Source organism: Hemitrygon akajei, chromosome 5, assembly GCF_048418815.1.
Source record: "Hemitrygon akajei chromosome 5, sHemAka1.3, whole genome shotgun sequence".
Lineage (NCBI taxonomy): Eukaryota > Metazoa > Chordata > Chondrichthyes > Myliobatiformes > Dasyatidae > Hemitrygon > Hemitrygon akajei.
The window spans coordinates 138,404,774-138,432,173 of record NC_133128.1 but is presented as its reverse complement, the minus strand read 5'-3'; the positions used below and the strand labels follow the sequence as shown (position 1 = coordinate 138,432,173).

Below are 27,400 nucleotides of genomic sequence, written 5' to 3'. Positions count from 1 at the left end.
GATTGAGAGAGTTCTCCTTTTGTTATTCATAAAAGTTACCAGTGCAGTAAGTTTTATGTAACAAACACCAAATTGTTCTAAATGAAAACAAACTAATTGCAGATTCTGCTCAGCAAAGATACTCTTTATCAGAAGCAGTACTTTACAAGAGGTGCTTTACCGCCCTCTGCTGATACAGTTACTCATAACAACTGCACTACACCCACAGAATCAATTGAAAGGACATCATTTCTCTCCCCCCTCCTCCAGTTTCACCTTGTTCTTCTATCTTCCTCTCCCTCCACTTTCTTACTCTGACTCTTCCCCTTCCTTTCCGCTCCTGAAGAAGGGTCTCGGCCTGAAACGTTTACTGGTTATGCATTTCCATAAATTTTGCCTAACCTGCTGAGTTACTCCAGTTTTTTGTAAGTGTTACAAAGGACCGTGCTTAGTTGCTTTCACATACAACAATGCATATATCCTTACTTAACTAGAAAGGAAGAAATCTGCTGAAATTGACAAAAATAATCACAAACGTGACTGCGTTGATCTCAAAATAGAGCAGCAAAGCACATACTCTCAAAACAACATATGGAAAACTGCATGCCACTATTTCTTATCAAAACAAATCAAATTCCTGGATGCAAAGGCAGGCCAGTTATACTTGAATATAAAACATATAATCAATGAGCAAAAACATTTGAACTTTCAGAAAAGCAAAGGAAATGAATGAGACTACTGCATAAATATGAAACTCAAGAAAACAATTCCCGTAACAAAGTTATTTAGTGTGCAGTAATTTTGATCCATAAAATTAGAGATTTCAGAGCAGAATTAGGCCATTCAGCCCATCAAGTTGGCTCTGCTATTCAATCACGGCTGATTTATTTTTCTCTCCAAACCCCATTCTCCTACCTTCTCTCCATAACCTTTGACTCTCTGATTAATTAAGAAGCCATCAACCTCCACTTTAAATAAATCCAAATACTTGGCCTCCAGAGCAGTCAGTTGGCAATGAATTTCAGTGATTCACCACCATCTGGCCAATGAAATACCTCCTGATCTCTGGTATAAAGGAACATCCTTTTATTCTGAGGCTGTGTCCCCTTTGAACAATAATACGCACACTACAGGTCTTGTTCAGCTTTTTCTCAATACAACACAAACATGTTGCAACTGTTTTTAAATTCACTAATATGATTAACATAAATCTTGCATTGGAAGATAATTGATGAGGTTTTCAGATTATCCTGCAAATATTTTCACAATTACTTGGATATTATGACAGCAATCTAAAATACACACCTACAATGGTTAAAAATAATCCAGAAGTTTTGAGACACTCATACCGCTTATACAGATCTGCCATCAAGCAGTAAAGAATCAATTAAAAGAGGACAGCACAAGTATATAATGTGGTTAGGAAGGTAAACAGGAAGCACTGAATACAAAAGCAGACAAGTTGCACTCCAACTTTAAAAATAAAGCATTAGTTAGATTTTATCTGTATGCAGTTATTGTCTCCCACTGCAGGAAAGACGTGATATCACAAGACAGCGTAGAGAGGAAATTCCGGATGTAACCTGTGATAGAACACTTCTATTATGTTGGAGAGACTGGAGGAGGCCTTCATCACACCATGCCCATCATCCCCGGCCCTTGGGATAGAGCAGTTCAGTTATGAACAGAAGAGTGAAGAGGCTTTCACCATGCCCTCTCCATACTCCACCCTGTCCCTGGGATAGGGCAGTTCCAATTATGGGGGAGAGAGTGAAGAGGCTTTCACCACATCCTCCCTCCCAGCCCTGGGATAGAGTAGTTCAATTATGAAGGAGAGACTGAAGAGGCTTTCACCACAACCCCCTCCCCCTCTGACCCTGACCTTGGGATAGAGCCATTCAATTATGGAGAAGAAACTGAAGAGGCTTCCCTTGTCCCACCCTGGAAAGTAGGATGTTAAAAGGGGACTTTAATAAGGTATATATTATGTGGGTATAATTAGAATATACAGCTGGAAGCTTTTTTCCTATTAGAGGTCGATAAATGTAGAGAAGATGTAGAGAGCTAAAATAAGGGGTAAGAAATTTAGAGAGCGATCTGTAGGGACCATTTTCACTCAGAGTAAAGGGCACCTGGAATACATTGCCTTCAAGCTGGAGTTCCCATCAAGGGGTCCATGGCATAAAAAAGGTTGGGAATCCCTGTCTCAATGGGAAGAAGATACAGAGTTACTGACAGCATTTAAGAAGCATCTAGATGAGCACATGAATCACCCAGGCACAACAGGCTGTGGGCCAGATGCTGGAAGGTGAGATTAGTATGGATAGATAACTACTGGTCAGCATGGACATAGTCTGCTTTTCTGCTTTAGTGGTATATAATTTTGTGAAATGTTTCAAGGTGCTTCACAATGGAGTAACAAAATTTGTATCAAGAGACACAAGAAAATATTCAGTTAGGTTAACGAACATGAAGGGGAAAGAGTGGAGGGGTGCAAAGAAAATTGGAATGTGCAAACAGCCATTAGCTGACAAAAGTAAAATTGTTGTAGACATTGGAAATTCTAAATATGAATGTTCATGTGAAACAAGAGCCATTTATTTCTCTCCACAGATATTACCTGCCTTGTTGAGTACTTAAAAAAATGTACTACAGTCTGCCCTCCTTATCCGCGGGGGTTTGGTTCCGGGACCCCCCGCGGACACTAAAAAATGCGGATGCTCAAGTCCCTTATTTAACCCGTCTCAGTACAGTGGTCTTTAGGACCCAGTGGAACCCCAAACCTAATTTAACCTGTCTCAGTGCGGTGGACATTAGGACCCGGCGGCACAGCTGTGAATCTGCAGTGTTTATGTTCATAAAAATAATGACAATCACGATTGAAAATAAAGTGGAGGTAATAAAGCGATCAGAAAGAGGTGAAACGCCATTGGTCATTGGAAAAGCGTTAGGCTACAGTCGGTCAACAATCAGAACAATTTTAATGGAGCATATGAAAGGCCCTGCCCCGATGAAAGCTACAATTATTACTAAGCAATGCAGTGGTTTAATTATTGAAATACATATGTTTCTTAAGTGTTTTATATACATAGAAAGGCAAAATATATACTATATACTAAGACAAATGTTTGACTAACTGACGCTAAATAATATGGGATATACTTGTTCTGACTTCAAATCTGACTTAAAGACGGACTCAGGAATGGTACTCGTTCATAACCCGGGGACTGCTTGTACTTTAAAATAATCTCTCAATTACTTATAATACCCAATACAATGTAAATGCTATGTAAATAGTTGCTATACTGTACTGTTTAGGGAATAATGACAAGAAAAAATAGTCTGTACACACTCAAACAACGAGTGCCGGAGAGAGAACTTCTGGGTTTTCCCGATCTGCAGTTGGTTGAATCCGCGCATGCGGAATCCGCGGATAAGGAGGGCCGACTGTATTATCAATTATTTAAATATATTATTATATAAGTTAGTGCTGCTGTCTCTTGGTCCCAGAGACTTAAACTTAGTTCTGACTTTAGATGCTGTGTAGTTTGCACATTTTCTGCGACCTTATCACCTTTCACCAACTGCTTCCTAAACATATATGAGGTTGATTGGCCACTGTAAATGATTTTTTCTTCCAGAGACAATGGCAAAAAAAAGGAAATTGATAGGCACACATGAGAAAGAATGAATTATAGGGAACTGAAAAGAAAGGCATGGCACTAATGGTGATGATGCTGGAACCTGGAGCAACAATCTTGTCATCTCCTCTCTTAGTCAAGGCGGTGATCTGAAACGTCAACAATTCCATTCCCGCCTGACTTCACAGCCCCTCTCCATTGATGCTACTAACCTGTGAGTGTCTCCGGCAAGTTTTGTTAAATGGGATTAATGGTGTTGCTTTCCTGTGAACCAGCACAGACCTAACAGACTGAAATTGCTTTCTTCTGTATTATTGTAAATGCAAGATGTATCAACTTATTGTATAGCTGAAATGGGCATGAAATGGCTTCCACACATCAAACACAACAAGGATCGGGTGGACTACACAATGGTAAGCTACAGATTCTTACAGATTGTTATTGCTCTGAGTGAAGTAATTTATACCCTACTGTTTAAATTAAGGCAAGTCTTCTTTTCTGTTGCAAGTAAATAAGAAAACATATGATTTCATGCAAAGATGTAAAAAAGCAAAAATCAATGAAAATGCAAGTAACTGGGAAATTTCCATACCTTCACATCACTTGAAATAGCAAATGCAGCAAGGCAACAGACAAGGCAGGATAACCTTATCTACCACCATTATCTTGGATAGAATAGTAATTCGCAAACTTGAGGCAGCATTAGCAACACAAAAATATTACCAGACACAAAGCCTACCCATTTCAAAACAGAAAATAAATCAAAGAGACCACAAAATGGTAAAGCATCAAGGATTATTAAGTCTGAATAAAAGAGACAAGGACAAGTACCTCAGGACTTCTGGATTTGCACAAGGAGCAGTCATAAGTCTTCCAGATTGCCAATTTGACTTCCTTGTATTTTGGGGTATCTCTGTTTTGCATAGGTAAAAATATTATTTTAAGAACCTGAGGCAGATCTGCCCTCCAATTATGCGAATCAGTTAATACCACGTAATTCTAGTTCTATGTGTGATAAATGAATATACCACACAAACATTTTGATCTGCTCACCAACAAGGTTAGTTCTCAACACAATAATGTAGTTAGTGTTTGCATTAATAGAATATCCATCTGTTCCCCTGGCGTAAAGAATCAGCCTGAAGTAATAGTCTAATGCAGTGCTGCCTTCAATTTGAAAAGAATCCTAACTAACAACTCTATAATTAAAGGTTAAATACCTTGTTATGGTTACAGACCACCTTTATTATTCTCTGGAAACCATAATACCAGAGCTGCGCTAGTATTATGGTCTACAGAGATCCTGAAGCCGATTATTATCATACAGTGTGCAAGGGAATAAGCAAAATGCCAACTCCTCATAAATTTCTAAAAACAGATCATTCGAATGAACAAATAATGACATATGCAAAATCAGGCAAAGCACTATATTATCCTTGCTGCCTTAAGACATCATGTGATTCAAGATGGATTTGAGAACTCAGAACCTTAAGTAATGCAGAAATAATTTTAAGGTTAATAATTACTCGACAAATAATCTCCTTGCTTTGAATAACAAACACTAGTTACATGCTTCCAAAATGCAACAAATAAGTCACATGCAGCCAACTACTACAATTTGAAAATTATTTCATAAATTTAATTTACCATTTTAGATTTGCTCTTAAGTGAAATCACCTATGGCAAAAATAAACATTGATAGAACAAATTAAATTGAATGAAAGTAATTTTACCAAGTAGCCAAAAGTGTACAGATGCAATATTTCATTCCAAATATCACAGCAGAATGCAATTGTACTAAATGTGGTTTGCTTCAAGTATCCTACTAAGTAGCACTGACCTTAAACAGGAAAACATAACCTTTGTTGCAAACTGATAATTATGTTCACACATTGTACACTGCTCACATTGCTAAATCAGCAAAGAGAAATAAAGGCAAATTATTTACATTCTGCATTCTTGCACTACCTGAACCAAAAATTAAATTTAAATCATCACCTGTTATAAATTTTGAATTGAATTTATTTCTTACATCCTTCACATACACGAGGAGTAAAATTCTTTACGTTACGTTTCCATCTAAATGTGCTTTGTGCAATGATAGTAATTTATAATAAATAGAACAGTCAATGTAATATAGAGTACACTCAAATCAGTGTGAATTCATCAGTCTGATGGCCTGGTGGAAGAAGCTGTTGGAGCTTGTTGGTCCTGGCTTTCTTGCTGCGGTACCGCTTCCTGGATGGTAGCAGCTGGAATAGATTGTGTTTGGGGTTATTTGGGTTCCTAATGATTCTACAGGCCCTTTTTACACACCTGTCCTTATAAATGTCCTGAATTATGGGAACTAAATGTGCGCTGGACTATCTGCACCACTCTCTGCAGAGACCTGCGATTAAGGGGGGTACAGTTCCCATACCAGGCATTGATGCAGCCAGTCAGGATGCTCTCAATTGTGCCCCTGCAGAAAGTTCTTTGGATTTGGGGACCCATACCAAACTGCCTCAACCATCTGAGGTGAAAGAGGTGCTGATGTGCCTTTTTCACCACACAGCTGGTGTGTACAGATCATGTGAGGTCCTCAGTGATGTGGATGCCAAAGAACTTAAAGCTGTTCACCCTCTCAACCCCAGATCCATTCATGACAATAGGACTTAGCCTGTCTCCATTCCTCCTGTAATCCACAACCAGCTCCTTTGTTTTTGCGACATTGAGGGAGAGGTTGTTTTCTAGACATCACAGTGTCAGAGAGATGACTTCTTCCCTGTAGGCCACTTCGTTATTGGCCAATCAATGTAGTATCATCAGCAAATTTAATTAGCAAATTGGAGCTGTGGTGGCGATACAGTCATGGGCATACAGGGTGTAAAGGAGGGGACTCAGTACGCAGCCCTGAGGGGCTACTGTATTGAGAGTCAGAGGGTTGGAGGTGAGGGAGCCCACTGTCGCAACCTGCTGGCAATTGACAGGAAGTCCAGGATCCAGCTGCACAAGGCAAAATCAAGGCCAAGGTCTCTGAGCTTCTTGTCGAGCCTGGATGGAACTATGGCATTGAATGCTGAACTGATTCAACAGTATTAACTGATTTATTCACTGATGCACAGTGACTGGGAGAAATGGTGGCAATTATTAGCTCATGAAGACTTCTTTTAATACCTGCTTTTTCAAAGAAACATAGTTGTATGCTGAGACTTTATAAAGCATTAGTAAAACAGCATTTGGAATATTTGAGCAATTTTGGTCCCATATCCAAGAAAAGATGAGCTGGCCCAGGAGAATGTCCAGAGGAAGTTCACAGAATGATCCCAGGAATGAAAGTCTTAATGTATGAGGAGTGTCTGATGAAGTTCAGAAGAATGAGAAGGGGATCTTATTGAAACCAGCTGATTACTAAAAGGGCTGGATACTGTTTTCAATAGAAGGCAAAGCTAGGCTCCAAAGGCACACTTCAGACTAAAAGGACATCCCTCTAAAATTGAGATGAGGAGGAATTTCTTCAGCCAGAAGGTGATTAATCTGTGAAATTCATTGCCATAGAGGACAATGCACACCATATAAATAGGTGTATTTAAAGGAGAGATTGATAGGTTCTAGATTGGTTAAGATATTATGGGAAGAAGGCTGGAGAAAGGGGCTGAAAAAAATTAGCCACGATTGAATGGTGGAATCCACTGTATGAGCTGAGTGGCCTAATTCTGCTCCTACATCTTATGGTTTTATTGCATAGAATAAAAACTATAGTGACCTCATGTACAAAAACAACTGTTAATTACCTAACACTGCAGTTTTATTTTGGGTTTCTCTTCCATGTTTCTACACTCTTGTACAAAGTGATTCAGATATCTGCTCCTTTTATTGACCAGCAGTTTTCTCTCAAGAGTTTCTGAACTGCGATTAAAAACAGGCACTTTTAGCCTGCTTTCATCACCATAAATTGGAGAGCTGCAACTAACTGCCACTTTATTAGTTAACTGCAGAATTCAGTATCTTAAACCATAGGAGAATGATTACATTCAATTACAAACAGCATAAAATCATCTTGACACTTACTATGGAGATCAGGAGTGGGTGTTTGTTACAAATGAGGAGGAAATTATATTAACAAATTCAAAACAACAGCTGAAAACAACCCAGCCCACTACTGTTGGCTCTGTGTATGCCAGACTCCTTTCCCAAATCAATACCACCTCTGCAAAAGGATTCTGGAACAGGCAGCCACTTCTAATGGTTAGGGTATAAATTCATTTGTGGGTAAAGTGAGAGATTCCATTATGTAATATCCGATCAAAAACAAAGAGTAATGCTGGTTCAGTTCCGTACTCAGCACTAATTTCCTTTGCCTTGCCATGGATGCAAAAATTAATGATACACTAGAACAGCACAGTTATTGGGTTGTGTCCTTCCCAAGTTTACAGTGGCTCAGGAAAACAATTCAGTTAATCGCACTCATGTTTATTTTGCACATCACAAAACTGTTGTTAATGAAGTACCTTAACCAGTTGTCTTTTGAATGCTGTATATGACTACTTCACCAAACCTGGCATTACATTTCATCTTTTCTGCTCCTGATTCTTTTGCAAAACATCTTAATGCATGCCAAGATTTAACAAGAGAACAAAGCAACTTTTGTAATAAAATACATACAGCAAATGTGTCAGCTGTGGCTTCATTGGTGCAATACGTATATCCACTGCAGTTGTATTTAAGCCCACTGTAGAAATACCAGCATAAACTCTGGGCTCACATATCAACGCAGACCTGAAGGAGTTTGCAATGTCTCAAGTTTTTTCTTCACCTACCACTATTCTTTCAACCTTTTCACTTTACCAGCTATGACATACTGCTTGTACAATATCCAATCCTGCATGAACTGAAAGTTCTTCAACTTTAGCATTAAAACTATTTCATTAATTCCATAGCAAAATCTCTATTTTTTTTCCTGCCACCGGCTACCTCCATTCCTCTGACCATCATCTGAGGCTGAATCAAATTGCTCTGGAACATAGGGTCCCATTTCAGTTTAATTACTCTCCAATCTTAAAAATATCAACTCTATTGCTGTCTACTATTTCCCCAACTCCAATCCCTTCTCAGCTCATCCAGTAGCTTCTCTGGGTTTCCTGATCTCAACCAGATCATTTCAGTACTATATAGGTCCATGTGCTTACTCCAGTCAGGCAGTGCTTTGGTAACCAATATATTTATCCTTGATCTTAAAAGCCCTGTATAGACTTGCCTTGCATTATTTGTGTGGCTATCCTGAGGCCTGACACTCCCCAGAACATTAGTGCTTCCTTAATTCTGATTTTTTGCTTAGTCCGGTTTTAATTTTCAGTACCAAGGGTCCATAGCTGTTTATCTCCTGCACATTTCAGACCTTTGTGTTAAGCTTTGTTTGATAAAAATCAGATCCATTGTTGAGAGGTTGGCTTTTCTTGTCTCAAAGGTGTTCTCAGCACGATGTTGACATTTAATATTGTGGCCTATATTTTTTTTCAATGACATTAAAACATATGGCCTCATCATCATCAGATTTCAATTAGTGCATGCAAATATACTTCCATGTTTGCTACATTTCAGTGGTGACTACACTTTAATATTGGCTGTAAACACTTCAGGGTTAATGACAAATGCAAGCATCTGAAGGATTGTAAGGATTTCAATGTTGATCCAAATGATTACATGCAGTGAAACATCTTAAGGAAGGAGAGAAAAAACTGTATTTGAATCTGTTATAATGTATACCAAAACAGCAATCTGTGAAAGAAAATGTTTTGGCTGTTGAAAATTTTCCTCAACCAGCAATTCAAGGCAACAGCTGATCGCTATCTTGTTTAACTTGACAGCAGCAAATTCTGGCCTTGCCGGAATTGCCACCATTGTGGGAGTTAATTTTAAAAAATTAAAATGCTGGGACAATATAGAAAAAGGCAGTCAAATTTTAGGGGAATTAATTCTTCTAATACAGGTATCCCCCGCTTTACGAAAGTTCGCTTTCCGCCAGTTCCCTTTACGAAAGACCTACATTAGTACAGGTGTCCCCCGTTTTTCAAACGATCGCTTTACGACACCTCACTGTTACGAAAGACCTACATTAGTTACCTGCTTTCGCTAACAGAAAGTGTTTTCACTGTTAAAGGCAGCATACAAAAAAGGCAGAGCGCGCGCTGAGCAGCCAAGCTCCTCCCCCGGAACGGCACTTTAGCCGGTATTGCTTAAACAGGTGCCTGTGAGCATCTGTGCTTTATGTCGATTTATTTTGTACATCCGTTAGCAAGATGAGCTCTAAGGTATCGGAAGAGCCTACAAGAGTGTGTAAGGGTGTTACACTTAGCATAAAACTAGACATAATAAAGCGTTTCGATCGTGGTGAACAAAGTAAGGATATAGTGAATTTGGCTAAGGGTTTGTGGAAGTTGACGAAGATGATGCTGAAAAGGTTTCGGCATCCCATGATCAAGAAGTGAGAGATGAAGAGCTGATGAAGAGGAAAGGATAACAATTGAAACCGAACGCAGTAGCGAATGGCCCGCAAGTGAAGACATCCAGGAACTGAACGGGAAGCAATTGCATGAGATTTTCGCTGCAATTGACAACGCTGCAATAATTGCAGAAAAGTATTCCTACTTTATATAGGCTGTATATTTATCAGATCATTCCTGCTTTTACCATATGTTACTGTTATTTTAGCTTTTATGTGTTATTTGGCATGATTTGGTAGGTTATTTTTTGGGTCTGTAAACACTCACAAATTTTTCCCATATAAATAAATGGTAATTGCTTCTTCACTTTACTACATTCCGGCTTACGAATCATTTCATAGGAACACTCTACCTTCAAATAGCGGGGGAAACCTGTACCTGTTTTCACTAACCGAAAGAAATCCGAAGAGGATTTTAATTTTTATGAAAAAAGGCTTTAAAACTTGCGTTTACCCTGAGAAAGACTACCATGATCGTGAAGCCTTGCACGGGCAGGTGTGTGCACAGGCACACGCACAGATCTTTTTTCTGCCACCAGCTACCTTCATTCCTCTGGCCATCATCTGAGGCTGAATCAAATTGCTCTGGACCACAGGGTCCTGTAGGGTGACAGATTTTTTTTCTATAAGTCGGTTTTGGCTAAATCTTCCCAATTCTAGTAAGTGAAATTACATATATTATTTCTACTTTATATAGGCTGTGTATTTATCATATCATTCCTGCTTTTACTATATGTTAGTGTTATTTTAGGTTTTATGTGCTATTTGGTATGATTTGGTCGGTTATTTTTTGGGTCTGGGAACGCTCAAAAATTTTTCCTATATAAATTAATGGCAATTGCTTCTTCGCTTTACGCCATTTCGGCTTACGAAAGGTTTCATAGGAACGCTCTACTTTTGAAATAGCAGGGGAAACCTGTATCTATGAAACCATAAGACATAGGAGTAGAATTAGGCTTTTTGACCCATCAAGTCTGTTTTAGCATTCAATCATGCTGCATTATTAAACCTTTCATCCCCATTTTCCAGCTTTCTTCCTGTAACCTTTGACATCATTGCTAATAAAGAACCTATCTATCTCTGCTTTAAATATACAGTACTCAATTACTTTATTTTTTATTACCGACTTGCCTGTATTTAGCCCTAGCCTAATCACACGACAATTTACATTGACCAATTAACCCACTACCCTGTACATCTATATAATGTGTTAGAAAACGTGGAGCACCTAGGAGAAAACCCACATGTTCACAGGGAGGGTATACAAACTCCTTACAGACAGTGTTGGACTTGAACTTCAGAGTCCGATGCCGAGCTATGATAGCATCGCACTAACTGCTACACTACCCTGGCACCAATTGTAAGGGGTAAACAACAAAATTTAGTTATTTATTCCCATTTATTAATACTGGTAGCACCTGGCTACCACTGGAGCAACAAACAGTTGGGGAGTCCGCACAAGAACCCATTTCTGGTTCTGACCACAAGTATGGGCCACACTCCTGGTCTCCAATATATTTACTAAAGCACAGGCAATTATAGGAATTGGGAAAGATCATGCAAGGTAGTTGTAATTACACATATATGCGAAGAATAAACATGGTAACTGACAAAAAAAAATCAAAAAGGCCCAGGATCCCAACCCTGGCTCTGATCATACACTAACTACTGACATATTACAATTTGCCAGCACTAGGCATTAAATAAGACGCACCTGCATTGATGAGAATGAACTGAAAATTTTGAGTATTGATCAGAAAAAATAGTAGAGTAGTTGCATTTTTACCAGCAGGTGGTGCAATAACATACTGCATTCTGCCTCTGAACATCTTTGAGCACATTAATACTCTGGGATAAGCTAATTTGAAAATAAAAGCAGATGTTTGCACAGATCTTCAGAATAACAACTGCAAGGAATGTCCATCATTTATTCTAAAACTAAAACAGGGGAAGCTAGAAATATTTACTTGATCAGGGCACATCAGTTCCAGCAAGTACCAAGCGAAGGCAAGAAAGGGATAATAGAGCAAAGAAGTACATACAGTGGCATGCATAAGTTTGGGCGCCCCTGGACAAAATTTCTGTTACTGTGAATAGTTAAGTGAGTAGAAGATGAAATGATCTCCAAAAGTCAAAGTTAAAAATGAAACATTCTTTTCAACATTTTAAGGAAGATTAGTGTATTATTGTTGTTTTGAACAATTTTAGAGTGAAAAAAGGAAAGGAGCACCATACAATACTTTGGGCACCCCAAGAGATTTGAGCTCTCAGATAATTTTTACCAAGGTCTTAGACCTTAAATAGCTTGTTAGGGCTATGGCTTGTTCACAACCATCATTAGGAAAGGCCAGGTGATGCAAATTTCAAAGCTTTATAAATACCCTGACTCCTCAAACCTTGTCTCAACAATCAGCAGCCATGGGCTCCTCTAAGTAGCTGCCTAGCACTCTGAAAATTAAAATAAATGATGCCCACAAAGCTGAAGAAGGCTATATGAAGATAGCAAAGCATTTTCAGATGGCAGTTTCCTCAGTTTGAATGATGGAGGTCAAGTTGAGGTCTGGAAGACCAAGAAAACTTCCCGAGAGAACTGCTCGTAGGATTGCTAGAAAGGCAAATCAAAACCCCTGTTTGACTGCAAAAGACCTTCAGCAAGATTTAGCAGACTCTGGAGTGGAGGTGCACTGTTCTACTGTGCAGTGACACCTGCACAAATATGACCTTCACAGAAGAGTCATCAGAAGAAAACCTTTCCTGCATCCTCACCACAAAATTCAGCATCAGAAGTTTGCAAAGGAACATCATAACAAGCCTGATGCATTTTGGAAACAAGTCCTGTGGACTGATGAAGTTAAAATAGAACATTTAGGCCGCAATGAGCAAAGGTATATTTGGAGAAAAAAGGGTGAAGAATTTCATGAAAAGAACACTTCTCCAACTGTTAAGCACGGGGGTGGATCGATCATGCTTTGGGCTTGTGTTGCAGCCAGTGGCACGGGGAACTTTTCACTGGTACAGGGAAGAATGAATTCAATTATAACCCAGCAAATTCTGGAAGCAAACATCACACCATCTGTAAAAAAGCTGAAGATGAAAAGAGGATAGCTTCTACAACAGGATAATGATCTTAAACACACCTCAAAATCCACAATGGACTACCTCAAGGGGCGCAAGCTGAAGGTTTTGCCATGGGCCTCAGAGTCACCCAACCTAAACATCATTGAAAATCTGTGGATAGACCTCAAAAGAGCAGTGCATGCAAGACGGCCCAAGAATCTCACAGAACTAGAAGACTTTTTCAAGGAAGAATGGGTGAAAATCTCCCAAACAAGAATTGAAAGACTCTTAGCTGGCTACCGAAAGCGTTTACAAGCTGTGATACTTGCCAAAGGGGGTGTTATTAAGTACTGACCATACAGGGTGCCCAAACTTTTGCTTCGGGCCCTTTTCCGTTTTTGTTATTTTGAAACTGTAAAAGATGGAAATTAAAAAGTAATCTTGCTTAAAATATTAAAGAAATGTGTCATCTTTAACTTTATGCCTTTTGGAAATCAGGTCATCTCTTACTTGCTTAGCTATTTCACAGTAACAGAAATTTTGACCAGGGGTGCCCAAACTTTTGCATGCCGCTGTATTTGGATTAAGTAATTAAACAATGAGTCAATGCTGAAAGACACATAGGGCTGATAATGGGAATAATTTTAAACAAAAGTGATCAAGGAGAGCTATTAACAACTGAGCTATTGGCTGCATTTGTTATTCAGAAAAACAATAGATTCATGGTTGATTTTCCTTTTCAATATCTAATATGTTAAGAAGAATTAAAGTCAGGAATATATTGTAAATATAATTGCAGTAATGAAGTTACTTTACAGTGATTTTATGCGTATTTTTTTTCGATCTGCAAAAAATCCAGGAGTACCACACATAAGGTTGCTAAACATAATAAAAACCTGTGGTATTATAGGAAAGATACTAGCATGGACAGAAGATTAATTGGCTGGCAGAAAGCACGGTATATTAGCGGTTAGCACAAATGCTTTATAGCACCAGCAGTCACCGTGGGGTTCAATTCATGCCGATCTGCAAAGTTTATACTTTCTCCTCATGGTCTCATGGGCTTCCTCCAGGTGCTCCAGTTCCCTCCTACATACCAAAAACGTACAGTTAGGGTTAGTGAATTACAGGCATGCTATGTTGGTGATGTTAAGTGTGGCAACGCTGTACATTTCGATGTACATGTGACAAATAAAGCTAATTTATCTATATTCCTTCCTGGTTGGCTGCCAGTGACCAGTGGTGTTCCATAGGGGTCAGTTAGTACTGGGTCCACTACTTTTCACATTATATGGTAATGATGATCTAGATGACAGAATTGATAGCTTTGCGGCCAAGTTTTCAGTTGATACAAAAAGAGGTGGAGGGGAAGCTAGTATTGAGAAAGAAGGGAGTCTGACAAAGGACTTGGAAAGATTAGAACAATGGGCAAAGAAGAGGCAAGTGGAATATATTGCAGGAAATTGTATGGCCAAGCACTTTGGTAGAAGGACCAAAACATAGACTGTTTTTTAAATGGGGAGCAAATTCAGAAATCGGAACTGTAAAGGGACTTGGGAGTTCTAGTACAGGATTTCCTAAAGGTTAACTTGCAGGCTGAGTTGATAGTAAGGAAGGCAAATGTAATGTTAACATTAACATTCACTTCGAGAGGACTACAATATAAAAGCAAGGAGGTCATGTTGAGGCTTTTATAAGGTACTGGTCAGACTACATTTGGAGTATTATGAGTAGTTTTGGGCCTGATATCTAATAAAGAATGTAAGAACATTGGAGAGGGTCTAGAGGAAATTTAAAAGAATGATCTCGGGAATGAAAGGGTTAGTGTATGAAGAATGTTTGATGGCTCTGGGCCTGTACTCACTGCAGTTTAGAAGAATGAAGAGAATCTCAGTGAAACCTACCAAATATTGAAAGGCCTGGATAGAATAGACCAGGAGAGTACGTTTCAAATAGTTGTATAGTCTCGGACCGGGGGTACAGGCTCAGAATAGATGGATATCCCTTTAGAACAGAGATGAGGAGGAAGTCCTTTAGCCAGAGGGTGTGAAACTATGGAATTCACAGCCACAAACAGCTGTGGAGGCCAAGTCCACACAGTACTTGTGACATAGTAGTGTAGCAATCCTAATCAAGTAAACGCATTCCTCTAAGATAACCCTTTAGCCTTCAAGCTAAACTAGTTGGCTGCTGTGAAATCCAAAGTAATTATTAAAATTGTTGTAGCATTGGAACAGACATTGGGCATAAATACTCAAATGAAGACAGAAGTTAAAAAAATTGCTATTTTCAATCATTTACATAATTGCAGAAAATATGAGTCTACTATTCCAAATAAGAACAAATATAGGTGAGCCCTGTATCATGGGGATTGAGGTAACTGAAATTTGCCAATATGGACTTCAAAAATTGCAACCATAAATTTGAAATATAGAATAAAATTAGTGTTACAATTATAGAACTTTTATTTTGTGTCCAGTGCAGCCGATAGGTCTGCTTGACTCGTAGTCACCCTGAAATAATGAATGGAAAACATACCAATCGTCATAGAGGAATCAGAAGTGGAGAGTGTGAGCAGCTTCAAGTTCCTGGGTGTCAAGATCTCTGATGACCTAATCTGATCCCAACATATCAATGTAGTTACAAATGTAACCCCCGGTAAGCCTCAGGCTCGCTCAGCTCGCTTCCGTCTAGGGGAAGCAGCCTTTGGCCCCGTCAAACTGGGTAATCAGCTTGTGCAGACATTGTGTAATGTCCCCACCATGCCAAGTAACAGACAGTACACCGTATGTGATTAAATGATTACACTTTATAGATCTTACTGGAACTATGTACTTAATAGAGATACAATATAAAAGGAAAAGTAAAAGGCGCCAAACTTACCAAAGTCCAACCACTTCGTACACAACTGTTGGGGCTCAGTTAACGACGTCTTCTTACCACCATTCGATCCCCTCCGACCTCCTCGACCCGCTGCCTGGGACCAACAACGGTGGTCTACCAGACGCTCCACACAAATCTGACCTCGTCTCCTCTCCTCGCCAAAATCCTGGGCCTTGGACCCCCACTTGGGGTCCGTTCCATCATCCGACTTACAGCATCACGTCTCCTCTCTCTCTAACCCCCTCGCGCCGTCTCCCCAAAAGCCCGCGAGACAATAGCTTACAGAAAGAATAACATCTATCCCAATTGGTTAACAAATGAATACAATTCTCGTTATCAGTAATAATAACCCAAACAAGCTGCAAGAGAAAGCTCTCTCTCTCTCTCTGCAGTTAACATAACAAAGAAGCCATTTTATTAGCCTTAGCAGTAACATAAAAGAAGAAATCCCTTACACTCTCCCCCCACCAAATTTAGTCATGTCCTCATGACTTCTAAATTACTCGCCAACCCTTCCTGCAGACACAAAAACTCAATCAAACAGTGACATTGCTCCCCAAACAGTAGACCTCACGCCCTGGTCCTCAGGCACTACATAGGCCAACCTATCTGGGAGTTTCCTAACCCTCTGAGACCTCCGTACCCCCTCACCTAAACCCTTCAGGCTCGGACACAACTGGGGATACCTCGGGTCTGCTTGCCAACTCCTCTCTCAACCTCTCACTCATGCCCCTACTGTAACTCGGAGCCCCCGTCCCATGACCAGGGCCCCGCTTCTTTTCCTTCAGGATCCTGCAGTAACCCAGGCTGCCCACAGCTAGCCCTCTCCACTACACCTGACTCAGTGGAAGAAGGGCCAAAGGTCTCTTCCTCAATCAAGGGGAAGTTAGCAAAAGGCAGCATGTACCACACATCCAGCACATCATCCTTCAAATCTGTATTCTTCCTCATTTCCGTGATCGGTAGCTGCAGTTTGATTTTCTCCAAACTGAAGCACTTGGCCTGGGCTGCCTCTGCAGCCTCCTGCAATCGAGACTTCAGCTTCTCCTCTGTCTCCTTCAACTCTCGCCACAGTCTCAGCAGTTCTGACTCATGTTTCATGTTCATCTCCATCTGGGACACAGTTACTCCACCAGCTTCTTGCACCCTGACCTGAAAAGCAGCCGTTAAAGATTGGTCAGCCTCCAGTTTAGTGTTCACTGAACGTATCTCCAGCTTTTTCTTCCTAATGACTTCTTCCAGGGCTACTTTCAGGTTTTCCACTTCATTAATTCTTTGTCGCCCGGGCTCAGACACTCGCCTCGCATCATAGCCCCCCAAGGCGAATCCAAACCGTAGACGATCATCCACATACGCCAAAACTCCAAACACCTCCACATCCCCCATGGTCTTCCCCATGCCCCGCGGGAAAGTTGCAAGGGCTCCGGATATGTCCTGTGGCATCTTTTCGGACCGGAAGAATCCCAGGGAACCTATAACAGCCGTCTTCTCCTTGTCGACCTCACTCATCGGGATCTGGCAACATCCACTCCTCAGATCCAGCACCTTAAACCACTTCGCACCAAGCAGACAGGCCATCGCCTCTTCGGCCCTCAGGACCGTATTCTGATCAATGACAGTGCGCCTGTTCAGAGTCCTATAATCCACACACACACTGCCTACGTCTTCCATGGCTGCAGGGGCCAGTCGCCGCGACCTCTCTCTCACCAAGGTGTCTTCAGCGGTCAACTCCCCTCCCTCATGGTATTTCGGAGCGTCCACTAAGAGGGTCTCACCCTCAGATACTTCCCCCAGACCATACCACCACCAGCTCTCGTTTGAATTTGGTACCGGCCCAATGCTGCTACACACGTCCTCACAAGCAGCTTGAAACACTGGGTGCACAGACAATGCCTCCAAACAGCTCTCACCCGCCTCCTCCTGGCAGGCCCCCATGCGCCTCCTCCAGAATCGAAACGCTGCCTGTCTCAACAATGTCCGGACACATTAGCATTAACAATTCACGAACCTCAGTCACCCCCACAGTGGCCTCCAAGAACTCCAGTTTCACTGACCAATAGCCGTCGTCTGGATAATCACCGGCACTGGTACCCCAAATCTCCAGTGCCCTCAATGTTGTCAAGGGTAAATGCTTCCAATACCGGTTGTAAAATGAACTGTACAGCAACTTGACCTGCGCCCCAGTGTCGAGGATGGCTTTAGCGTGGCTTCCATCTATCCGTAACGACACCCGAGTGCATGGTCCCTCTAAGCCTTCAGGAATAGGGGCTGTTCCTCTCGGGAGTTCCTTGGTACATTGCTGGGAATGTGCTCTCCCAGAGACCCCAAGCCGATCCCCCATTGGGCCTCCTCTAAGTTTCCTGACACCTCTCTGGTCAGCTGAACAACTGAGGGAGGGGCTGATCCCCTTGACTGATCCCCCTAGCACCGCAAACAATTTATCTCCCCCCAGCCAAAGAAGATACCCTGAAAACTTTCCACCAAACTCCTGACACAGATATGGTAAGCCCCCCAGCTGTGGCATTTGACCTCCAGTCGAACCAAATGTATTTTCCCCTGTTTTCCAATAACTGGCAGCTGTCACTTTGAGGTAATTGGACCAGACAGTTCTAACAACGTCACCAGCTCGCCTACTCAAACTTCCAACCAATCCCTGTCGCTTTCCCTCAACCGAGCACTGCCACTCACCTAACAACTGAGAGGTCCGCTCCACCCCTTTAGGGCTGGACATTATTCCAACAACTGGGCAGAGCCTACCATAGCTGTAACATTCGACCAGTCTTTCCTCTGTCTCCCAACAGTATGGACAGCCCATGGTCCCACCACCATTTCGTCAGTGCTAGTCTGAACTCGAACAACGACCTCCAGGGTACCAACAGCCACCCCACCCAACACGCATGCAGTGATAACCAGCAATCACACAGAGACACACCAGATTTCCGTCCCCGTAGCATGCATAATTTAAAGAGGGCGATCATACAGAATTCCACAGAATCCAATCCCGGACGAGCCCCCACAATGTAACCCCCTGGTAAGCCCTCAGGCTAGCTCAACTTGCTTCCGTCTAGGGGGAGCAGCCTTCGGCCCCGCCAAACTGGGTGATCAGCTTGTGTAGACGCTGTGTGATGTCCCCACCATGCCAAATAACAGACATTACACCATATGCGATTAAATGATTACACTTTATAGATCTTACTGGAACTATGTACTTTAAATAAAGATACAATATAAAAGGAAAAGGCACCAAACTTATCAAAGTCCAACCACTTCGTGCACAACCATTGGAGCTCAGTTAACGAAGTCTTCTTGCCACCATTCGATCCCCTCCGACCTCCTCGACCCGCGGCCTGGGACCAACCACAGTGGTTGACCAGACTCTCCACACAAATCTGTCCTCGTCTCCTCTCCTCGCCGAAAACCCTGGGCCTTGGACCCCCGCTCAGGGTCTGTTCTGTCACTCAGCTTACAACATCGCATCTTCTCCCTCTAACCCCCTTGCACCGTCTCCCCAAAAGCCTGCACAACACTAGCTTACAGACCCACAAGAAAGAATAACATCTGTCCCAATTGGTTAACAAATAAAACAATTCTCGTTATCAGTAATTATAACCCAAACAAGCTGCGAGAGAAAGCTCTCTATCTCTGCAGTTAACATAAAGAAGCATTTTTACTTTTAACATAACAAAGAAGCCATTTTATTAGCCTTAGCAGTAACATAAAAGAAGAAACCCCTTACACAAAGAAGGCAAGACAGCGGCTATAGTTCATTAGGAGATTGAAGAAATTTGGCATGTCAATAAATACACTCAAAAACCTCTATAGTTGTACCGTGGAGAGCATTCTGACAGGCTGAATCACTGTCTGGTATGGTGGGGGGGTGGGGGGGCTACTGCACAGGAAAAAAAGCTGCAGAATGTTGTAAATCTAGTCAGCTCCATCTTGGGTACTAGCCTACAAAGTACCCAGGACATCTTCAGGGAGCGGTGTCGCAGAAAGGCAGCGTTCATTATTAGGGACCTCCAGCACCCAGGGCATGCCCTTTTCTCACTGTTACCATCAGGTAGGAGGTACAAAAGCCTGAAGGCACACATTCAGCATTTCAGGAACAGTTTCTTCCCCTCTGCCACCCGCTTCCTAAATGCACATTGAATCTTTGGACACTACCTAACTTTTTTTTTAAATATACAGTATTTCTGTTTCTGCACCTTTTTAAAATCTATTCAACACACATAATTGATTTACTTGTTTATTTACTATTATTACATTTATAATTACTTTTTTCTCTCTGCTAGATTATGTATTGCATTGAACTGCTGCTGCTCAAGTTTACAAATTTCATGTCACATGCCAGTGATAATAAACCTGATTCTGAAAAAAAATTGACAAATCCTGTGATAGCATTTGACAGACCAATAAACAGTTACCCAGTGGATAAGGCATCCCTCCACCCGTAAATTTTTAGGCGAAACCAGCTTGATAATATCCCACCATTTTCCCAGTCCAGTCTCATCGGCGCAATCCAGAAACCCCAGGATCGAGTGCTGGTCCGAATTCAGTGCTTTCAACCGGGGATTCCTCTTTGGTAGGTTGCAGAGCTAACCTGTCTTGTTCACTAGCTTGTCCTGGAATAAGAGATTCACATAGTCGTTTCCAGAGGTGGTCTAGCTGTCGGCAGCATACATTACATTCTCAAGTGCTGAAGTAACTCATTGGCCCTCTTTCACCACAACTTCTCCTTTCATCCACCTTCAGCTCTCAGGGTTTAGGTGGACATAAACTGGATCTCCCATCTCAAAGTTCCGATGTTTCATATTTGAATCGTATCACACTTTCATTGCTTGTTACCTATCTTCTTACTCGGTTTTTCTGGCTTTGGGCGCAATAAATCGAATTGGAAACTCAACCCGTGGCTCATCAATAGCTCAGATGGAGAGAAACCTGTGATAGTTTGTGGGGTTATTTAGTACTCAAACAACAACTGGTTGATCCTGGTGTGTATGTCCCGATTTAACTTTTGTATCCCCTGCTTGACAGTCTGAACAGCTCTTTCAGCCATTTTGTTTGATGATGGGTGATCAGAGGGGCATATGTTGCAATTGAACTCCAATGTCTTGTAAAAATATTTTGAATTCCTTACTTGTAAATACAGGACAACTATCCCAGACTGCAGTATCGGGGATTCAATGCAGACAAAATAGCGTGTGTACAATGTTTTTATCATCATCTAACTGGTTAAAATCTTCACTGCTTTAGCCTCGATCCATTTAGAATGCATATTGACAAATGCCAATAGCATGTGACCTTCCAATGGACCTGCGTAGTCTACGAGTAAACCTCCAGGGCTTGGTGGGCCAGTGCCATGGAACCATAAGTATGGGAGTGTTTAAAGGTCAAGATCATTAGCAAGGGTCACATGCACGAACAATGAGCTCAACAGCTTCAATTTTTGGCCACCAAATGTAATTGCAGGCTCACGGCTTTATATGTGATATTCCTGGGTATCTACAATGCAAGACTTCCAGGATATGGGATCGTAATCTTGTGGAAACGTCCTCACAGTAGAAAACCAACATATATGTTAAGCTCGTTTTGACATCTGATATAGGATAGCACAGTTTCAGGCACATTAGTTGGCCATTCACTTTCTTCCTACCTTTTTACTTGTGCCAATATTATATCTTGCACTGTTTCTTCTTTTACCTGAGAAGCGGTGATCAGAGGTGCGTTGACCCAGTCCATCAGTAGCACCAATTCTCCTGGAAGTTCTGACTCGCAAGGATATTCACATAACAGAAGACACCTTAAGAGATCTGTGATGTAGTTGTTTCTACTGGGAACGTAAGGTATCGTGAACTGATGAGCAGACAGGTATAGGGCCCATTGTTGCATACTTGGTGACACCATCTGCAGCACTGCCTTGCTCTCACCAAGCAATCCCACCAACAGCTTGAGGTCCATATAAATCTCAAAATGTCGGATGTATAGGTAATGGTGAAAACACATGATCCCAAAACAACTGCCAGTGCTTCCTTGTCCAACTATGAGTAATTTTGTTCAGTTGGGTCACAGGTGTGTGATGCAAAAATGACAGGTTTTTCTATACCGTCTATATCCTTCTGGGTTAACACCACACCAACACCACACAGGGAGGCATCACAGTACAAAATTATTGACACCTGGGTCAGAAGTGCCTTGATGCTTGGGATTGAGTCAGCATTTGTTTGGCTCTCTAAAAGGCAGATTTCTCTGTTTAATCCCAATGCCACCTCATATTTTGTTTTCAATAGGGCATTAAGCGGAACCAGAAATGTGGTCGTGTGAGGCAAAAATCTGGCATAATGATTAAATGTGCCTAAAAAGGAGTGAAGTTAATGGATAGTCCTTGGTGCTGAGGCTTCAAGAATGGGACAAAACTTTTCTTTGATTGAATGTACGCCTTTGGAATCCAAGAAAAATCCCATGTATTCTGCATGAGCTACCAGAAGTGTTTATTTCTCACACTTCAGTCGGACAGCAAGTTGCATCAGTCAGGAGAAGGTTTTAACAAGATTATTCAGATGATCTTCCAAGGTTAACCCGATAATCAGAACATCATATAAGTAAGCTACTGTATCAGACAGGACTCAGTGGTACATTGGAATATTGCTGGAGATGAATTTATGCCAAATGGGAGCCTCGTATACTGGAACAAGCCTTCTTTGTGTGGTGCAATAGCAGTGAGGCTCTTAGACTCTTAGACTTTGACTACTAGGGGTTCACATTGTGAAAAATCTCTCAGGTTCAATGATTCTTGTACTCATGTAAGCTCTACCTCAACTACGTATGGCAGGGAACATCATGCACATCAACAACCAATGATGCTGGAAATCTGAGCAACACATAGAAAATGCTGGAGAAACTCAGCAGGCCAGGCAGCATCTAGGAAAAGAGTACAGTTGACATTTTGCGTCGAAAACCTTTGGCAGGACCCGTATCATATCTTCTCGAACAGCTCCAAAGTCACAAAATTCATTAAGTTTTCTTAATTCAGCAACAAACATTGCTGATTCATTTTCTAATTGAATACGAGTGTTAAATCTAAAGTGTTGCACAATAATTGATGGTTTAGGATTGTAATGAGACTCAATTAATCTCACAAGTTCCTCATAAGATTTCGAAGAGGGCAAATGGGGACGATGTTGTATGCTTTCAGACCGCATACACTAAGTAGGATGCTGGCTTTTTTACTGGGCTTAGTGATATAATTTGCTGTGGAAAAAATAGTCCAAATGTTCAACATAAACATTCCAGTGTTATTGTGAATCACAGTATTCATCAAGTTTCCTAATTATGCCCATTGTTCAAATGTGAACATGTATTCCAAAAGAGTGTCACAGACTTCATCCTTGTTGCCACTGTCACTATAAAAGAAATTTTAATTGTGTCCAATGCAGCCGAGTAGGTCTGCTTGACTCAGTCATCCAGAAACAATGAACATGTTCACACGCACAGAATTAGTAGTTCAAATATTAGTTGATAGATGGACAAGCCCGCGAAATCGTCCAATCCCGTGATGTCACATGACAGACCAATAAACAGTCACACAGTGAATAGGGCAATTAGCTCTTAGAGAATTTATACAAAAGGAAATAAATAAACAACTTTTTTTCAACTCACATTTCTTGATGCATGTGCAGATCATGTGAATGTGCATTACAGAAAATTGGTAACATTCTAGGAACACAACTACCTGTCCCTTGCACACCTGCAGGGGATCACTGTGATGAGCAGAGGAAGGCAGTATTATGCCAAAGTGCAAAATTAACTAAAGAGAACAAATATGCACGGAGAGTATTTAAATAAAGAAAGAAAGAAAGAAAGAAACATGGAAATAGAGGCATTCCATGCTCTATACACGTTATATTACTGGTGCAGCAGATGGAATGCAGAATGTCTAAAATGATGAATTTGCAGATTAAGTTATGAAGTTAATGCATTAATTTGGTATTGAGAATGTTGAAACGTGAAAGAAAAAAAACTTACATTGCTATTCAATTTATACTGCACTTGCATTTGGCATGTTTACCTTGCAGCCTGACCAATGAAGGCAAATATACCCAACGCAATGCAATGACACAATAAGAACAAGAGATGAGACATCACATTATAGCTGAGGCCAGACATGGAGAACTGGGTGCAGTTCTGGTCACTTATCTATAGGAAAGGTGCCACTAAACTGGAAAGGGTACAGAATAGATCACAAGGATATTAACAAGACTTGAAGGGCATGGAATTGTAGGGAGAGATTGGACACAATAGGGCTACTTCCTTGGAGCTAAAGGGTGGCCTTATAGAGATTTATAAGATCATGAGAATCATAGATAAGGTGAATGGTCTCAGTCTTTTTCCCAGGGTAGAGGGAAAAGTATAGGGCAGAGGTTTAAGCTGAGATGGCAAAGATTTTAAAGGGACTTGAAGGACAAATTTTTCCACACAGATGATAGTAAGTATTGCCAAGGAAGTGACAATTACAATGTGTAAAGAACACTTGGACAGGAATATGATTAGGAAATGTTTAGGGGGTATGGCCTAAATGCAGGCAAATGGCACTAGTTCAGGAAAGCAGCTTTATCAGCTTGGATGAATTGGGCTGCAGAACCTGTATAATTTCATACCTTTTTACTCTTCAGGATTTCCCAAAGCAGTAAATCAGTTTCTTTAAAGTGCACTCATTTTTGTGACAATTGTCTTGTAATCAATTTTAGTGACATTGACAGAGGGTTAAATAAATCCTTCTTCAAAGTATTGTACAATTTGTTTCACACTCACCTAAGATAAAGAGGGCTCTGTGTAACAACTCATGAAAGACAGCTCCTCATCAATGCAGATAGTCAGCCTCAACTTGAACCCACAACTTTCTGATTCAGGCGAGAGTTACTAACTGAGTTTTAGCAAACAAACAGCAGCCTAAGTGAGATGCCCAAGTTCTAGTATTGCTGCCACATATCCAAAGCAGGACATGCTGTTGAATATGGTACTGGAATCCATTCAATTGTTAAAAAAGTTCAAAATTCATCATTGAAGATGTGAAATTAAATACTACTGACAAAAAAATGAATTCTGAACAATGACTTTAAGAGCTTCTAGATTGTTGCAAAAACCCAAACTGTTCACTAATGTGCTTTAATAATGAACTCCAGCCACTCTTAATATCTCTCGTAAACACACATCGCCTGCTTCACAGTGGACATGGCATTATTTCACCTTGTTATTGTGTATGCAACCCAAGAATCTGTTCGCTTTTCAATCTAGATGGTGAATGCGCTGGGGACAGGTCAGTTAGTTACACTACCAATTCCTGCATCTGAAACCAAATGAAACCTCATGACCAAAGCCTATTGTTTCTATCAACAACTTCCGTTTGAAATGTGAACACTAATTACTCTGATCTGAATGTTCAATGCTCAACCGAAATTTAAATTAATTGTGCAATATAGCTTAGTCATCTCCAGAATCCTTGGTGTTAATAATGATTTATTTGACATGTTTAACCAGAACGATCAAGTGCATATATCCATTTGTCAGATTCACAGGGTGATTGAGATTAAAACTGATGCCAATATTAACATAACTAAATAATAAAATACCTTTGATTTAAAAAAATCCAAAGACCACAAAAGAATGGTATTAAATGTCTAACAGTGCTGTCTAAATAAACCAAATTTATAACACTGCCAAAATCCCTTCCAAAACATCCAACAGATGTTTCTGTTCAAAAATTGGCATCTGAACGGTCTCAACTACTTTGAGTACCTGCTTGATCGCATTTCCTTCCAAACATTTCTTGGGTCCAATAATCTGTAAAGAGAGAGAATAATTGTTTCACAAAATTTGGTCCTATAGCAATAGTTTCTACATGGCAACATCAAGTATGTTTTAAGCTCAAGTTTATAAAGACAAAGTAATTTATACCAGAGATGTATTTATTCTCAAAGCTGATCAATAATAAAAACACTTGAATATAAATACTTTTAATAGAATAGGATATTTCAATGCATTCTTTGAGCTGCAGGGGCAGACAAGGGCGATTTTTCAGATGTGGAAATATGCAGTATTGATAGCACCACACTCATCTCAGGATCAAATATTGCAAACAATCCCATTTTAGATCATCTCCTGGAGAATTAAATCAATGTCTTGGTCACAGAGTACATGGCAGGGAACAAGCCTTTGTGCCTGCAGTATTTTGTTGGAAGGACATTTTTGTTTCTCTGGCAGCAGATTTGGGGGTAAAAAAACATTCAGCCAATTTAGGTTAAAGAAGATGTAAATGAATAAGAGCTGGCTGTTGTCGGTAAACCTATGGAAACTGATACTGTGTCTGATAGCTAGAAAAGTATTAAGAAGAGACTTCTGGTAAACATCAAAGTTAACAGTGCTTATGTGGAAGAGAAAATGAACACTGTAACTGATTCTCCAACTACGTTTGAATACAAAAGAAAGGAACCGTCTTCAAATTCTCCCACATAGCTAAATGATCATGGAAAAGCCCTGGTAAGAGTTATGGTGTGATCATTTGTGTCAGAAACCACTAACATGCAGCAGTAAACCTGAATGAATTGGATTATAAAAACTAACACAAGTGACAGAATGTGGGAGACCAGACTGCCTTGTTGAAAGAAATTGGTATTGCAATGCTTACCTGAATAGAAATTGTGAATTTTAAAACCCAGAGACATAGAGCACAAAAGCAAAGTTATGTAGTACCTTAACGATGATCACAACTGTAACTGTCAGCCTAATTCTGTCACCAACCTCAGGAATGATACGTTGCATCTAATGAGGAACTATACAGAAGTGTTTTTAGTATTGAGAAGTGTCTCACAAAATATGGAACATGGCCAACCTTTCCATGATCTTGTCATCATTGACTGTTGATATCCAAGAACGTCTTGGTATCTGAGAGTGAAGCCCATTAGCTTTGTTGATATTTAGTGCAAGGCACTTCACATGTTTCACAGAATGAATCAACATAAACTTCGAGCTTCGGGTCTCTGAATGAGCACGTGGGTAGCCATGGCCCGCATATAGCTGAGATGTGCAATTTTAACAGCTTCCCATTCTGCCTTTAGCTCCACTCCAGTAGAAATCAGTTCAAGATGAGATAGAAATAAATTTGAGAGAAGTGCTGAGCAAATGACACAGCCTTGCTCAACTCTGGTCTATATCAAGACTGGGTATGTTGTACATCTGTGGATTAAAAATATAGCTGTGTGGCATGATGAAGCTCTCAATGAAGGCAGACACTGATAAGGAAATTCAACATTGGCCTCAGTGCACCACCACAAACCTTTGACTGTGAAAAAAAGGTGCTTGAAGA

General features: G+C 40.7%; 1 protein-coding gene across 3 annotated transcripts in view; it reads right to left on the bottom strand.

Moving 5' to 3' along the window:
• LOC140728217 (double-stranded RNA-specific editase 1-like) overlaps positions 1-27,400 on the bottom strand; it is a 332,491-nt gene that overhangs the window by 188,610 nt on the left and 116,481 nt on the right. For 2 of the 3 annotated variants that reach the window (XM_073046633.1, XM_073046635.1), the window contains exon 2: positions 25,834-25,878. The exons of the other annotated variant lie outside the window; for it this stretch is intronic. In XM_073046633.1, the coding sequence (XP_072902734.1) occupies positions 25,834-25,878 (45 nt within the window). The remainder of the gene's footprint in view (positions 1-25,833; positions 25,879-27,400) is intronic. 3 annotated transcript variants of the gene reach the window in all.